Source organism: Leucopleurus acutus (genome assembly GCF_964270905.1).
Source record: "Leucopleurus acutus genome assembly, chromosome: 8".
NCBI lineage: Eukaryota > Metazoa > Chordata > Mammalia > Artiodactyla > Delphinidae > Leucopleurus > Leucopleurus acutus.
Window position 1 is genome coordinate 21080744 of NC_139151.1, and position 15809 is coordinate 21096552.

At 40.6% G+C, this 15809-nt stretch overlaps 2 protein-coding genes across 2 annotated transcripts in view; both read left to right on the forward strand.

Annotated features, from left to right (window-relative positions):
• Positions 1-523: 523 nt before the first annotated feature.
• On the forward strand, positions 524-4611 carry FDXACB1 (ferredoxin-fold anticodon binding domain containing 1; the record flags this gene model as incomplete). The annotated part of the gene is made up of 5 exons (XM_082844783.1): positions 524-695; positions 938-1094; positions 1957-2160; positions 2323-2481; positions 3230-4611. 5 exons carry the CDS (start codon positions 524-526, stop codon positions 4410-4412), a joined length of 1875 nt encoding a protein of 624 aa, XP_082700909.1. The 3' UTR covers positions 4413-4611.
• A 3275-nt stretch (positions 4612-7886) lies between these two features.
• The window catches only part of ALG9 (ALG9 alpha-1,2-mannosyltransferase), a 95733-nt gene continuing 87810 nt past the window's right edge, over positions 7887-15809 (forward strand). The window contains exons 1-4 of the mRNA XM_082843781.1: positions 7887-8066; positions 8945-9083; positions 9915-10049; positions 14736-14806. Of these exons, the coding sequence (XP_082699907.1) occupies positions 7936-8066; positions 8945-9083; positions 9915-10049; positions 14736-14806 (476 nt within the window). The 5' untranslated portion in view covers positions 7887-7935. The remainder of the gene's footprint in view (positions 8067-8944; positions 9084-9914; positions 10050-14735; positions 14807-15809) is intronic.

The window sequence follows — 15809 nt, forward strand, 5'->3', positions numbered from 1 at the left end:
GCACTAGTGACTGCTTGTGACCTCATATAGGTGTGATGAAGTCGCTCAGGGCTCAAAGGCATCTTTTTTTTTTTTTTTTTTCCCCGGTACGCGAGCCTCTCACTGTTGTGGCCTCTCCCGTTGCGGAGAACAGGCTCCGGACGCGCAGGCTCAGCGTCCATGGCTCTCGGGCCCAGCCGCTCCGCAGCATGTGGGATCTTCCCGGACCGGGGCACGAACCTGTGTCCCCTGCATCGGCAGGCGGACTCTCAACCACTGCGCCACCAGTGAAGCCCAAAGGCATCTATTTTAACACTTCCGATAGGGTGAGGGAGTGAGGGAACGGGGCGGTCGGGGTATCGCTTTTGCACTCAGGGATATTTTCCTCCTCGGATGTTGCTGCACCAGACTGTCAAGACAACCGGGCGCTCTAGAGCGTCATCAACCAGCGACGGGTGAAGAGGTGGGGCCGCAAGAAACCGGCGAAGGAAGTGACGTAAAAAGGAGCGCCTCCGAGAACGCGAGCTGGGAGCACGTTGAGGCCATGGCCCCTCGGCGCCTCCTGTTGGTTGGGGAGGGGAATTTCTCCTTCGCCGCCGCTCTGAGCGAGACCCTGGATCCGAGCACCAGTATAACTGCCACCTGTCTCCAGCGCCCGGCCGACTTAGCCCGGGATCCGCTGGCCCGGGAGAATCTGCAGCGCCTGCGCGAGCGAGGTAGCGAGGCAGCGAGGCCCACCCCTCCGTGAAGCCCCGCCCAGCTGTGGCACCGCCCAAAGTGGAAAGGGTGGGCACGTGGGGATTCAAGGAATCTGGGGGTTGCTCTTGGTCTTTACGTGGACATTTACAGAGAGCCTGCTGTGTGCCTAGACCTGGGTTGTTTTGCATGGTTCAGGTTACGGAGGGGTTTTCTCTCGTTCCAGGTCTTAAGACATCTTTCTGTCTATATTTCGTTCCAGGTACCGAGGTACGCTTTGGTGTGGACTGCACCCAGCTGGTAGATGCCTTTGAACTGCAAGACAGAGAGTTTGATCGAATTTATTTTAACTTTCCGCACTGTGGACGCAAAGCTGGAGTAGCTAAGAACAGGGAACTGCTTGCCAAGTTTTTCCAGAGGTGAGCACTCAGAAGTGAAATGTTTAAGAGGTACATTACATAGTTACTGCGCTCAAACATGGTAGTCTGGGAAATATGGCGTACAAGAGAATATAATGCTCCAAAGGAACCCACAATCTAGTTGGAAAGGCAGACATTTAACCTTAATGCTAAATAAAAGTACTCATAATGTACTGTTCGTTCGACAAAGGGAGGATCATCTATTTTTGATAATGGGAAATGATGGTAGTATAGTCTAATTTAGGAGCCAGACTGCCTGCATTCAAATCCCCACCCACCACTTAATAGTTTTGTGATTTTGGGGATTAAGTTTACTTGATCCTTACTTGCTTTTGCTTCCTCATCCATAAACTGAAGATATTAACAGTAACTACCTCATAAAATTATTGTGAACGCAAAACAGTGCTTTATACTATTATACAATAACACATGATACTAATGGAGGTCTCTTTGGCTCATAGTTGTCATGAAACTTTTCACAGAGGCAGTATTTTAAGTTAACAGGCAGGAGGGGAGTGAAAAGAACAACTTTCTAAGTGGGGAAGAACAGTCTGATCGCTGAATCACATATAGAAACTTTGCAGACATCGACTTTTCAATGAGATATAGATGTACAATACAAAAACAACGTTGGATAACTCTGTTGTCAGCCACTAGTATCAGTTATGAGTTGAACATTGAATTTAAATGCTTGTTTACTTCCAGCTACTTTTTTTTGCATGTTTGAAGTCTAATAGACCTTTGCAAATAGATATGATTTGATTTTAACTATTTAACAGCCAAACCATATATATACAGCTAACTCCTATGGTAACTTGTACTTGTTTCTGATAAACGGCTGGTGTTTCCCTACCCCCGTTAGCTGTGCAGATGTTCTTGCAGAGGAAGGAGAAGTCCATGTGGCATTGTGTAGAGGACAAGGTGGGACTCCTGCTGATAAGCCCATGAGAGAATGGCACAACAGTTGGCAAGTGGTTGCTATGGCAGCTCTAGGGGGATTCATTTTAAGTGATGTGCATCCCTTCAGCTGTGAGGCTGTGCCAGGGTACAAGTGCACTGGATATAGGTAAGTAATAACAGAGTTCTAAGCCTTTTCCATCTCTCTCACTAATGATAAAAAAAAATCTCAGAGACATACTTTTTCCTTGTCTATTTCTTGATTCAGTCTCTAGAAATACTTGCTTTCTTTAATAATGACAGTCTTAATAATTGCTGTCTATTTTGCCAGGAGTCAAGATAAGTCCTTTCATGTAGAAGGTGCTTTGAACCATATCTTTACCCGGAGCTTACCCTATGAAAGTTTGCAACCAAGAATTTCCAGGATCAAACTGGGTGACCAGTGGTTTTCTTTTCTAGAACCAGAAGTACTTGTAGGAAAGCTGAACAGGTAACCTGATTTTACCAGAAATCACTTCTATCTCTAGTTGTATCCTGATTGGCTTGATAATCAGGCAACCATACATTGAATGGATGCCACAGTAATTGTTAATGATGTCATGCGGTGAATACTTGTCAGTCTGGCCTGCACAAGTCTCTTTAGAATTAAAAATTGTCATATTTTCTGCAAATATCATATGATATCACTTATATGTGGAATCTAAAAAAAGGGGTGCAAATGAACTTATCTACAAAACAGAAATAGAGTTACAGATGTAGAAAACAAACTTATGGTTACCAGGAGATAAGGTGGGGTGATAAATTGGGAGATTGGGATTGACATATCCACACTACTATATATAAAATAGATAACTAATAAGGACCTACTGTATAGCACAGGGAACTCTACTCAACACTCTGTAATGGCCTATACGGGAAAAGAATCTAAAAAAGAGTGGATATATGTATATGTATAACTGATTCACTTTGCTGTACACCTGAAACTAATACAACATTTTAAATCAACTGTACTCTAATAAATTTTTTTTTTAAATTGTCGTATTTTCTGGTTTATTGTAGGCTGTCAGAGTTCTGAAACACATATCTCTCTTTATGGTAGATGATTTCTTTGTTTCCTTTCCAGATCAACTTAAGGATAATTCTTTTCTATACAGCTATTTGTGCTTTTAATTCTAGCTACGTTATAATTATTAATAATTTTAAGTTAAAAAAGTTTATTTTTGTGTGTGTTTAAACAGGGGTTTCCTAGAAGCACCTTCATATCATCCTATCAAAACCATAAATGAGAAACTCATTGCTGAATTGGGGAAAGCTTTCCCTCTAAAAAGGCTGAAGTGTTCTTCCCCTTTGCTGCCACAGGGAGACACCAGTGTTCTCACTTCCTGCCACTGTGACATCCTATCATCTGCCTTTTGGATTAGTCTCCATGAAGATAACTCAAATTTTGAGTCCCTCACTGGTGGGACAACAGAAGACATGGAGGATTTTCTAGTGTCATTTTCAGAACTCAGCCTTCCCAAGAACCCTAGAAGAGACAGTAAGGAAGAAGCTCAGGAAGGAACGTATAGCCAGGCCAAGGTCTGCCTTAGACCTTCTCTTCTAGTTCATGTTCAGGCTCTAATCCAAGCACCAGACTTCCTCCCAGGTTCTCTGTACATCCTCAGTGGACCTGTCTTTCAGAAGTGCCGCATCTCACCTTTCACAATGCCAGCATTTCATGAGACTTTGTTTATCCTTGGATTTAATAAAAATCTGAAGGATGGCTGTCTTCAGTCACTACTGGATCATCTGAAGGGCATTCTAGATAGCCTTCTGACCCAGACATTGCTCAAGGGCTCTAAGCTGGGCAGTTCAGTGGAATTTGTCTTTCAGCCACCTGGGGAAGATTATATGATTACTGTGAAGTCTCAAAATTTTGGCCCAGATTGTGTGGAGGATTTGATTATTGGGTCTGTTACCACATCTGCTACAAGCATCATACACAAAGACCAGTGTTTTGTGTGTGTGTCTATGAACTTGGACCTATTAGCCATGCTTGTCTGGGGTATCTCTGATTGGAGAATGTTGTGGACCTTTGATAATCGTTTCCTGAAGAATTTTGCCCCTGGGAAAATAGAACCCTTTAAAAGCTATTCCCTATATCCTCCATACTATGTGCATGATATTAGTTTTTGGTTAGATACAAAGAAAAGATTTGATGAAGTAGAGTTTCACACTGTGGCCCGAGCAGTGTCACAGGACACTGTCATATCCATACAATTCCTTAGTCGTTTTCAGCATCCAAAGACGGAACAGGTCAGCCTCTGCTATAGATTGACCTACCAGACCTGTGACAAGGCCCTTACCCAGCAGCAGGTAGCATCAATGCAGTCCCAGCTAAGGAAGGAGATTCAACAACGACTACATGTGATACCTAGGTAGTTTAGTAAATTCATCTCTACATAGTGATCCTCACAGGTGTGGATGAAAAAGACCAATTTGTAACCTGTAGTTCTTTCCAGACTCTTTTTTTTTTTTTAATCTTTTACTTTGTGACTATAGCTACTGATGGTTGACTTTAAACATATCTGTGACTCGATCACTTAAAGTTTACAGACTATAATGTGAGTGGTGACCTTTGGAGTTGTGCAATATTTTGTTCATGAGTAATGACTAGGAAAACAAACAAAACAGCATCTTATACACTAGATGCTGTAATGCTGAAGCAGTAGAATTTGAGTGTCTCGTCAAATATATTTATAAATATATTTTCCGAATTGTCAATTCCTCTTTCCTTAACTCTATCATATCATCTCTCTAAATCATTGAGGATAGTTTTTAGAGTCAGACAGACCGGCATTTATTACCTTGGGTAAAAGTTGCAAGTGTCCTGTATTATTGGTATCGTCATCATGTTTATTCTGTGGTTGACTGCTGTTAAAGTCATGGAACTAAGTAAGTGTCTCACTTAGAGCTCACACCTAGGTCTGTCTGACTCAAAAGCCCCTGTTCTTTCTGCCACTTTGTTACTTTACTTTTCCTTCCATAGTTTTTTCAACCGTAATCTCTGAACTGTGATTAACTCTACACTTTTACCCCCTAGGTTTTGGGACTTCTGTTGTAAGCATCTCTAAGGGACTTTGGGAGATTGGCTCAGCCCAGGACTCTGCAGAATGGGGTGCTATAATGTGCATTAATGTATGTTCCTGTTAATTAATAGTTAGGCTCCACCAGTTGGAGCTATATTGTAAACTCTGTGAAGGAAATAACTGTCTTATTAATTCCTTTAAAAAAATTTTTTTAATTGAAGTATAGTTGATTTAATATGTTGTCTATTTATTCTTGCATTTGGAGAAGAGCATGTGGAAAGGCAAGAATTGAAGCAAAGAAACAAATTAGGAGGTTATTATAATAATGCAACCAAGATATGATGGTGATCTGGACCAGGGTGGTAAAAAGTGTTTGGACTGGGTAATAATTAGAAGAACTTACTGATGATTTAAATATATGTGCATGCATGAATGTTTTGGAGTTAGAGAAATAGAGGAATCAAACAGAATCCCTAGGTTTTTGACCCAAGCAACTGGGAGAATAGAAGTGTTTTTAATCAGAATAGGAAAACTGGCATGGGAGTAAGTTTGGGGAGTGAAGAATCAAGGGATCTCTTATGGACATATGTATTGCTTAGCTCTCCACATAGACTTAAAGCTACTTGAGGGCAGGTAATGTGATTTATAGCTTTCTTCCATCCCCAGTAGTGCCTGGTACATGTGAAACCAAGCAGACCCTGCAGGGCCTTCCTGAAGACAGATTCCCCCACCCTCTCCGAGTCTCCTGCCTCTTGTTTGCAGAAAAGCTTTAGCCTCCTAGGCCTTCCCCGAACTCTAAAGAGTAGTTTTTTTGTTTTGTTTTTTTGTTTTGGCCGCGTGGCCTGCGGGATCTTAATTCCCTGACCAGGGATCGAACCTGCGTCTGCTGCAATGGAAGAGCGGAGTCTTAACAACTGTACCATTAGGGAAGTCCACCAAAGAGCAGATTTAACCTGAGAAATGAGAAAATGCAGAAACAAAGGAAAACAGTCATGTAAGACAAAATTATGATAGTTTAGCCATAAAAAAAGTCAAGTACATTTAGTTCCTCCTCAAGGGCCATAGATAATATTCTGAGCCATATCCTTGTATGTTTTATTGATACTAAACCCCTACCAGGTGGAAGAAGTTAATTGCATGCTGATCACCAGCACAAAGACCCCAGGAGGTTGATGCTGTTGACCCCTGAAATACCAACCTGTTACCTCATCACCAACCAGTCAAGGATGTCCATGAGCTGATCATGCACACCTCAACTCTTTCCCTCACCTTGCCTTTAAAAAACCTTCCCTGAAAGCTTCAGGGAGTTTAGGTCTTTTGAGCATAAGCTGCCTCTTCTCCTTGCTATAGACACTGTACTTTGCTTCAGCACAACCTGGTGTCAGTACATTGGCTTTTCTGTGTGTAGGTGAGCAGACCCAATTTTGGTTTGGTATCACTTGGATGAGGTATCATTTGAGCTGGATCTTAAAACAAGGGCAGGGTTGTGATGGAAGGATTGTTAGGCAAGGAGGGCATGCATTCCAGGCAGAGGGCATACATGAGCAGAGGTAGAGATATGGGAGCATTTGGGGTACTTTACAGGCTAGTTGGAACATAAAATGTGTATAGGAAAGTAGTGGGAGATAAGAAAAGTAGGTTAGGGATGTAGTATTTTTGAAAATTAATTGGACAGTATTGCACAGGATCAATTTGAGATGGGAGATCCCTGTAAAGATGCTACTGTAGTAGACTTGGGTAGAGTCAGGGAGGGGCCTGCACTAGAGTGAAATGAAAAGGAGGTGGCTGTATGAGATATAGTTACATTGAGATGTCTGAATTTGGCAACTAGTAATTTCATGTGGGAATTGAGCAATAGGATCAATCTCCATTGTTAATACTCAGGAATTTTTAGTATGAAGTCATAACTTGGGACCCTGTCAAGTTTAGCACTCCCTCTATAACCTTGTTTTACTTACTGGTACGGAGCTTCACAGGGTGGGATAGAGCTCTGTGATTGGGGGAGTAGGCAGAGTATCAGGAACAGATGAATGACCTCTGAGAGTCACAGGCATGATATCATCAAAGTGCCCATGTAAAAATGCCTGTGTGAAATCAAGAGCTTTCTCCTGATCTCCTGGTTGGAAGAGCATGGATTTTGTAGTAAGACCTGGGTTGGAACATGGCTCCATCACTTCCTAGCTATGCCACCTTGGACCTCAGTCTCCTTTTTGATAAAACAAGGTTGTTGTATTATATTTTAAAAGGATAAGGTATATTAAATGCTTACCATAATGCTGTAGTAGCAATGGCAGTGACTGGTGTCTGGTTAAATTTGCTGCACAGAGTTTCTTCAGTCTTTCACTTTTCTCCTCATTCTGTATTCTGCCATTATGGCTTCATCTCTCTGAAGCAGTTAATTAGCTGCAGGCTGTCCCTATCACTTGCCAAAATATAAAGGACAAGGTGCCAGTGATCTTTAAAGAACTTCCTCTTTTGTAGGCGGCTGTGCTATGATTTTTAACTGAATATCTGCGTACTCGGTGGAATTAATTACTCTCTATTTGTGCTTTCTTTTAAACAGGGATGCTGAAGGACAGTATTTGTAGGAGAGTGCAGAATGCTGAGAAGTGAAGGCAGAGAGAGAGGGAGGGAGGCATGCCTAGAGTTACTAGTATGTGGAAGGGATAGCTATAACGGCCAAGTAAAGTCTCAGGTCGCATTTCTTTTCTACCCAGGGATTTGCCCCAGTTAGCCCAGAAAACTATAATTTAGTCGTGTCTGCGCATGTCGAGGTCTTTTGTCCCTCGGCGGACACCGTTGCCAGCCAAAGGCTATGTCTCCGCGCTCGTCGCCTTCGTAGGGCGCCGAGTTCTACCTTTTTTCCCACTCTTGCCATGGCGAGCCGAGGAGCCCGGCAGCGCCTGAAGGGAAGCGGGGGCAGCGGCGGGGACACGACCTCGGCCGCCGACAAGCTGCGGGAACTGCTGTGCAGCCGGGAGGCGGGCAGCGCAGAGCCCCGGCCCGAGTAGGTGTGCGGGCGCGGCGGGGGCGTGGCCGGGCGGCGCGGGGCTGCCGGTAGAGGGTCTCGCCCGCGCTGTGCTGTGCTGCGCCCTGCCCGACTTTCCCGCCGGGAGGGCCCGCAGCCTCTTCACCCTGCTCTTTCTGCTCTTACAGGGCGGGTGGACGCTGCTGGGTCTTCACCCGCCTTAGATTAGATCCCCCAGCTCGGGTCCCGTGTTGCTAGTGAAGAAACCCTGCAGGTCTGTGCGGCTTCCGGCCCGTGTGGCCGAGCCGCCGTGGGGTACGCAGGCGAGAGCAGAGAGTACCTTTTCCGGCTGTCTCTCCCAGCTTCCTTCAGTCCTCGCAGAGTCCCGACCCTTTACTCTTCTGTGTGGGCCCCACCACCTTGCACACCAGCAAACACCTCTCTTTTCAAGCCGGAGGGCTGCAGGTTAAGCCTGCGCTGGGGAGCTGTCAGCATATGGAATTGGAAAAGGTGATGTCCGCTGCACAAGTTAGCTTCTGGGCATTTGAACAGATGGGGAAATGAATAAAGCCATGGAAAGTAATGACCTTGTTAGGAGAATGAGGAAAAGGCGAATAAGAGCTTGTGGCCTGTAAGTGAGCGATTTGTTGGCTTGGGGTAAGCGGAGTGTCATAGATGCAAAGAACTAAAGTGCATGAATTAGTTTACACCTTAAAAGCAGGAAGTAATGACTAACGTTGATTAAGGTCTTAATTCGTTCCTTATTTATTCTAGTCAGGACAATTAACGATTCACCCTTTTAGGTGACTAACTCATGTGCTTTGGTGTCTCTTGACCTGTTGTCCTTTCTGTCTAGTTTTAGCCCTTCTAGTTAGCAGGTCCTTTCTGACACATACTTTTTTTTTGCTTCTGAGCAGGTTATCTGGGAACAAAGCAGGACAAGTCTGGGCACCTGAAGGATCTACTGCATTCAAGTGTCTGCTCTCAGCAAGGTTATGTGCTGCTCTCCTCAGCAACATCTCTGACTGTGATGAAACATTCAACTACTGGGAACCAGTAGGTGATTTCTTTAGTTTTCTTTTTTTGTTCTTGATTTCACTGCTTGGAACCTTGTTATGAATCGAGATACAAATAATATACAAGTGTGACTATTAGTAAAATAACCTTATTTTCATTTCTGTATTCTAAGCTGATGATTTACCTCCTATTGAATGATATAGGAATTGCTGTTATACAAAAAAGGTGTAATTTGTAATTTTCTTAAAAAGTTTTTAAGTCAAAATATTACTTTGAGGTAGTTTAAAAATATTAAACGTAAAAGAAAAGCAGAAACTCCCTGTTCCACTTCTCATGGCCAAATCCTTGTCCCCAGAGGCAACCACTTTCTTTAAACATTTTTGGTTTTTTCTTCTGATGTTTAGTAAAATAAACAATGTTGCTACATACTATGCTTATATTGCTGTTTCTTGATTTTTACTTTTATAAGTTTGTTGGACTCCCTGTTATAGGAAATGCAGAGGTGAAATTTTCTGATCACATTTTGCATAAAAAAATAAGGAATGCTTAGGGTAGGTAGTTTAAGGAAAATACAAGATTTAGAGTTTTCCTGTTTTGGTTAATGAGTATTTTTTAAAAAATAAATAGAGGGTAAAATTCCAGCTTTCAATGTTGGCCAAACAATAATCTTGTAGGATTTATAATGTCTTAATATTTTTCAGTATTGGGTCATTTTGATTCTTATCCATTAGTTGCAAATCTTATTGAGAATTTCAGCTTTTTTGTGTACCTTTGTCTCATTAATACTTTTGCTTAGAAACTTCACCTGCATCCTCTTAACAAGGATTTTTGGCCAATATAACCCTGAATCCATCCGTTTTGTACTTTCAGACACACTACCTCATCTATGGGAAGGGGTTTCAGACTTGGGAGTATTCCCCAGCTTATGCCATTCGCTCCTATGCTTACCTGTTGCTTCACGCCTGGCCAGCTGCATTTCATGCAAGAATTTTACAAACTAATAAGGTAAGGGCGGGCCAACCTGGAAGCAATCACAACTGATCAAGTGGTGGGTGAGTCTCTGGAACAATTTGGGAAAGGGACCAAATATATTCATAGTTAGGAGGGGATTGTTTTTAAGGAGAATCATTTATTCATTCATTATTCAACAAGTATTAATGGAGCAACTTTTATTTGGTAGACACTTTGTTAAGTGCTCTGGGTGTAACAATGACCAAATCCTTGCCCTCATGGAATTTATAGTTTAGTGGAGAAGACGAACATGGAACAAGTAATTATAAATGCAGTGGGTCATGGAGGAAAAGTACAATGTGCAGTGGGTTAGCATATTAGGGAGAGCTTAATTTAAACAGAATACTGAAGGATAATTAAGAGTTAACTGAGACCTAACCTGATTACCTTTCAGAAATTTGACTATGATGTGTCTTAGCATGGATTTCTTTGGGTTTATCCTGTTTGGAGTTTACTCAGCTTCTTGAATCTTTAGACTTACGTCTTTTCACAAATTTGGGAAGATTTTAGCTGTTATTTTTTTAAGTGCTTTTTCAGTCCCGCCCTGTTTCTCCTCTCCTGAGCCTCCAATGATGTGAATGTTAGATATTTTATTACAGTCCCATGGGTCCCTGAAGCTCTCTTCACTTTTTTTTTTTTTTTTTTTTTGGCGGTACGCGGGCCTCTCACTGTTGTGGCCTCTCCCGTTGCGGAGCACAGGCTCCGGACGCACAGGCTCAGCGGCCATGGCTCACGGGCCCAGCTATTCCGCGGCATGTGGGATCTTCCCGGACCGGGGCATGAACCTGTGTCCCCTGCATCGGCAGCCGGACTCTCAACCACTGCGCCACCAGGGAAGCCCTCTCTTCACTTTTTTCCAGTCTGTTTTCTCTGTGTTCAGATTGAACAGTTTCTGTCGTCTTTTTTCCAGTTCATTGATGCTTTCCTCTGTCTCCTTCATTCTGCTGTTGAGCCTACCCATTGAGCTTTTATTTTGGTTACTGTATTTTTTCAGTTATAAAATTTCCTTTTGGTTTTTTTTTTCTCTTCTATTTCTTTACTGAGACTTGCTATTTTTTCATTTGTTTCAAGCGTGTTCTTAATTGCTTATTGAAGCATTTTTACAATGGCTCCTTTAAAACTTTGTCAGATAATTCTTATATCTCATCTCAGTTTTGGCATCTATTAATTGACTTTTTTCCTTCAGTTTGAGATCTTCCTGGTTGACAAGTAATTTTTAGTTGAAACTTGGACATTTTGGGTATTATAGTATGAGACTCTGGATCTTATTCATGGGCCCAGCCTGCTTCCTCTGCACTATTCTGCTTCTCTTTTAGCTGGCTTCTTTTGATACCACTGCAGCTGGAAAAAGGAGAGGGTTCACCACCTTGTGACTGCCAATTGGGGCTAGAAGTCCAGGTTCCCAACTAGGCCTCCACTGATACCACCCTAGTGGTCAGGGTAGAGGTACTTCATTACTGCTAGGTTTGGGGGAGTGGAAGTCCAGGCTCTCCAAGTGGTCTCAGAGGAAAGATATATAGGATGGGGGAGTTAGTAGAGAAATAACAATATGCAGTGCTTAAGGTTTTCATCTCCATTTGGATATCCACTGTCACTTCAAATTTGGCATATTCAACCCAGAGTCCTACCTCTTACATCAGTGATACAAACAGCAAGCAAAACAGGAATGAAGATATCTGTTCTCTTGTTCTTTCTTCCAGTTTCCTCCTTTTTAGGTTCTGCCAGTGTGAGCCACAGGGCAAGGGGGAGTTGTAGCTTATAGGGTCCCAGCCCCATCATCATAATTAGAGTAGAAAAGGGTGGATTGTTGCTGAGAGACAATATGGTAATAATTGGCACCCCTAGTGATGGTTACCTTTACAACTTGCTACCCTAAACAAGAACAGCTTTGTTCTCTCTATGGATTGAGGTGTGAAATTCTCTGAATTATACACTCAGGAGTGGCATCCTGTACATAGATCCATGGGCTACTTAATTTCATGGAGCACTGCCAGATTGCTTTCCAGAATGGCTATTCAACTTTATACTCCCTACAACAATGTTTGGGGTTTCAGCTTCCTAATATCTGAGCACTTGATATTTCTGACTTTCTAATTTTTGCCCTTCTCATGTATATGAGATGCTTCTCATTTTAATTACATTTCTCTGACAACTAGTAAGGTGGAGAATTTCTTCATGTATTTATTGGTCATTCATATTTCCTTTTCTGTGAATTACCTGTTTACATCCTTTGTCTGTTTTTCAGTTGGGTTTTCTGGTTTTCTCTTGTGATTTGCAGTTCTCAATAGTAACCCCTTGTAGGTTTTAGATACTGGAAATCCTTTCTCTTAGGCTGTCACCTGTCTACTAACTTTGTCTGTGGTCCTTTGTTGAACAGAAATCTTTAATTTTGATAGAGTCAAACCAATTAGTTTTTCACTTACGGTTGGTGGGTTTTGGGTCTTTCTGAAAGAAATCCTTCACCACAGGTCACAAAGATATTCTTATGTATTTTTCCCTAGTAACTTTATTATTTTATCTTTCACATACAAGGCTTTAGTCCATTTGAATTTTATTTTTTATAAATTGTGGAAAGATCCAGCTTTATTTTTTCCTGTATGGCGAACTGGATTTTCCAGCACCATCTGCTAAATAATTCATCCTTTTCCTTCTGGTTTGTAATACCATCTGTATCATACATCTCATTCCCGTGTATGTTTCTGGCTTTTTTAATTCTGTATCATTGGTCAGTTTGTCAGAGAGTACCATATTGCTTCTATTATTATGGCTTTGTAGTATGTGTTAATATTTGGCTGATGAATTTCTCTATCCATTTTAAAAATTGTGTTTTATTTTTAATTTTTTAAATATTTATGTATTTATTTGCCTGCACTGGGTCTTAGTTGCTGCCCATGGGATCTTTAGTTGCGGCATGCGAACTCTTAGTTGCAGCATGTGGGACCTAGTTCCCTGACCAGGGATTGAACCCAGTTACCCTGCATTGGGAACACGGAGTCTTTTAATTGCTGGACTGCCAGGGAAGTCCTTAAAATTGTATTTTAAAAATCATTTTAGAATCAATTTGCCCCTCTCCCAAATTCTGGTAGGTATTGATTGGAGTTGCATTGAATTTATGTATTAATATGAGAATCAATATTTTTAGAGTGTTGAGTCATTCCATCCCTAAAATGATGTATTTATCCACTTAGTTAGGTTTTCTGTGTCTTTTAATAAAATGTAAACAATGTATCCATTTTAGGCTTATCCATTCTTTGACTAGGATAATGACTAGATTCTTTATACTTTTTGTTACTGTTATGAACGGTATCTTGTTTTCTGTAATTTTTGTAGGAGGTCATTGCAGGTGAGGAACACAATTGTGAGGAACACAGTTGATTTTTGCTTTTTGATCTTGATCAAAATCTCACTGACTTTCCTTATTAGTGTCAGTGGTTTGTCAGGTGAATCTCTGGATTCTCTTTCATCTGTGCATGTAGAGTTTAGTTTCTTCTGTTCCATTCCTTATATCTCCTTTCTTTTTTGTGTCTTTTTTGCACTAACCCAACATCCAGTTACTATGTTGAATATTAGTTGCTATGGGAGCATCACTGTCCTATTCCCAAATACAGTTCTTATATTAACTTGTGTTAATTTTTAACTTTCTAAGTGTGTTTTTGTACTCTCCTCAACCAGATGAAGAGTCCTTAAGTGTGGATACCTTGTACTAAAATTATCTGTATTCCTAGTAGCATCTAGAGAGTGCTCAATGTATAGTAGGTTTTCAGTATGGTTTTATTGAATTAATGAATGAACTTGGGCATTTGCTGATTACTTGATTGAACATAATGATGAAAACTGAAAGAACTTTTAAGTTATATGTAGTAATATTAATCATAGAATATATTTAAATAGTGCTTATTTTCAGAGGTATTCATTGCTTTTAAACATACCAGTATACTGTAGTATAAAAGCTATTTGGTACAATTCTTATTATTTTGTTATTTTTATTTGTAAAATTCATGTCAATTCCTACAATTAATAAAAACCACATTACAGGCATTTGAAAAATAGGAGGAAAAATATGTACCTAAGTCTCACTAGCCTGATGTAGCCACTTTTACCATTTTATTATATTTCTTTCCAGTTTTTTCATATACAGTACCTCTGATTTCCATAGCTGTAACTCTGATGTATAAATAATGTTATATCATATATTTTCATTTAGTATTTTGTAATATAATTTTATAATAATTATAATCAGTTATTATAATTGTCTAAGAAATGCTTGTTGAATAAATGAGTTTTATATCAGAAGAATTTTTCCACTGTCTTTGTAACCATAAACTTTGTGTATAATAATACATGAATAGATATAATTTAACCATTTCCCTGTAATTGAACATTTTATAGTTTTTAAAATAGTTTTTACTAAGTTAGTAGAGCTGCAATTAACATTTTTATGAATAGAACTCCTCCCCTCCCATATTTTGAGTTACTTCTGTGGGCCGGAATCAGAGAAGTAGATATACTTCTATACTTGAATTTAGGGATATGAAAATTTGCGTGGTTCTTGATACATATTGCTTTTCAAAAGGATTATACCAATTTATAGTTATTAGTGACAAATGAGAGTGGTTTCATCTTTAAGAGTTTTTCTAACTTATCTTTAACTTCTGTTTTCTTGTTCTGGGTTTCTTTCAGATTCTTGTCTTTTACTTTTTACGATGTTTGCTGGCTTTTGTGAGCTGTATATGTGAACTTTACTTTTACAAGTGAGTATAAAAGCTTTGCTTCTAAAAGTGCTATGAGGAAGCCCAATATAGCATAGATTATTACTGTGATAGTAGAAGCAGTGTTTAGAAACAGAAAACATTTTCCTTCTAGCTTCTAATATTATATCTAAAGTGCAATTTCTTGTTTGAAACGAACCATTGGAAGGGAATGCTTCTAATTATCACTTTCTTTCCTGAGGTGATAAATGGCATATCTTCATATTATTAACTTTAATTCTGTTAATAAATATCTAACTGGTATTTTATTTGGTAGGATTTAGTAGGGCCCTTTTTTTTTCTTTTTTCTTTTTTGGTCCTGAGAGATAGGATCATGATTTCTTTCTTCTCCCTTTGAGCTGAGCTGATAGGAAATTATTCCCAGTGTGGAACTCACTGTTCTTATTTGCACCCAGTACATTGTCTTTAACCAAGTACCTATTGGTTGAATGAATATTAGTGAAAGTATTAAGCAGTTAAGTGTTCCAGTAATAAAAATAGCTACCTTTTTTAACATGAAACCTAAGAAACATCTTATTTTAATAATGCTTTAAAAGGTATCTGGACTTAGTAATCATTATTTAAAGTCTTCCCACTGCAAAACAGCCAAAAATATAAGATAAAAAAGTTCTTTGGCCTTGACTCTGGGTAGAATAGAGGAAAAAAAAAGAAATCCAGGGCTTCCCTGGTGGCACAGTGGTTGAGAGTCTGCCTGCCAATGCAGGGGACACGGGTTCATGCCCCGGCCCAGGAAGATCCCACATGCCGCGGAGTGGCTGGGCCCGTGAGCCATGGCCGCTGAGCCTGCGCGTCCGGAGCCTGTGCTCCACAATGGGAGAGGCCACAACAGTGAGAGGCCCGCGTACCACAAAAAAAAAAAAAAAAAAAAAAGAAATCCAGTGCTGCCTTTGAGGATTGTAATCTTAAGTTGGTCTTTATATGAGTTCAGGACTGAATTCAAATCACCCACATGGCCCCCTAAACCCCAAGTTGAGAGTTTACTTTA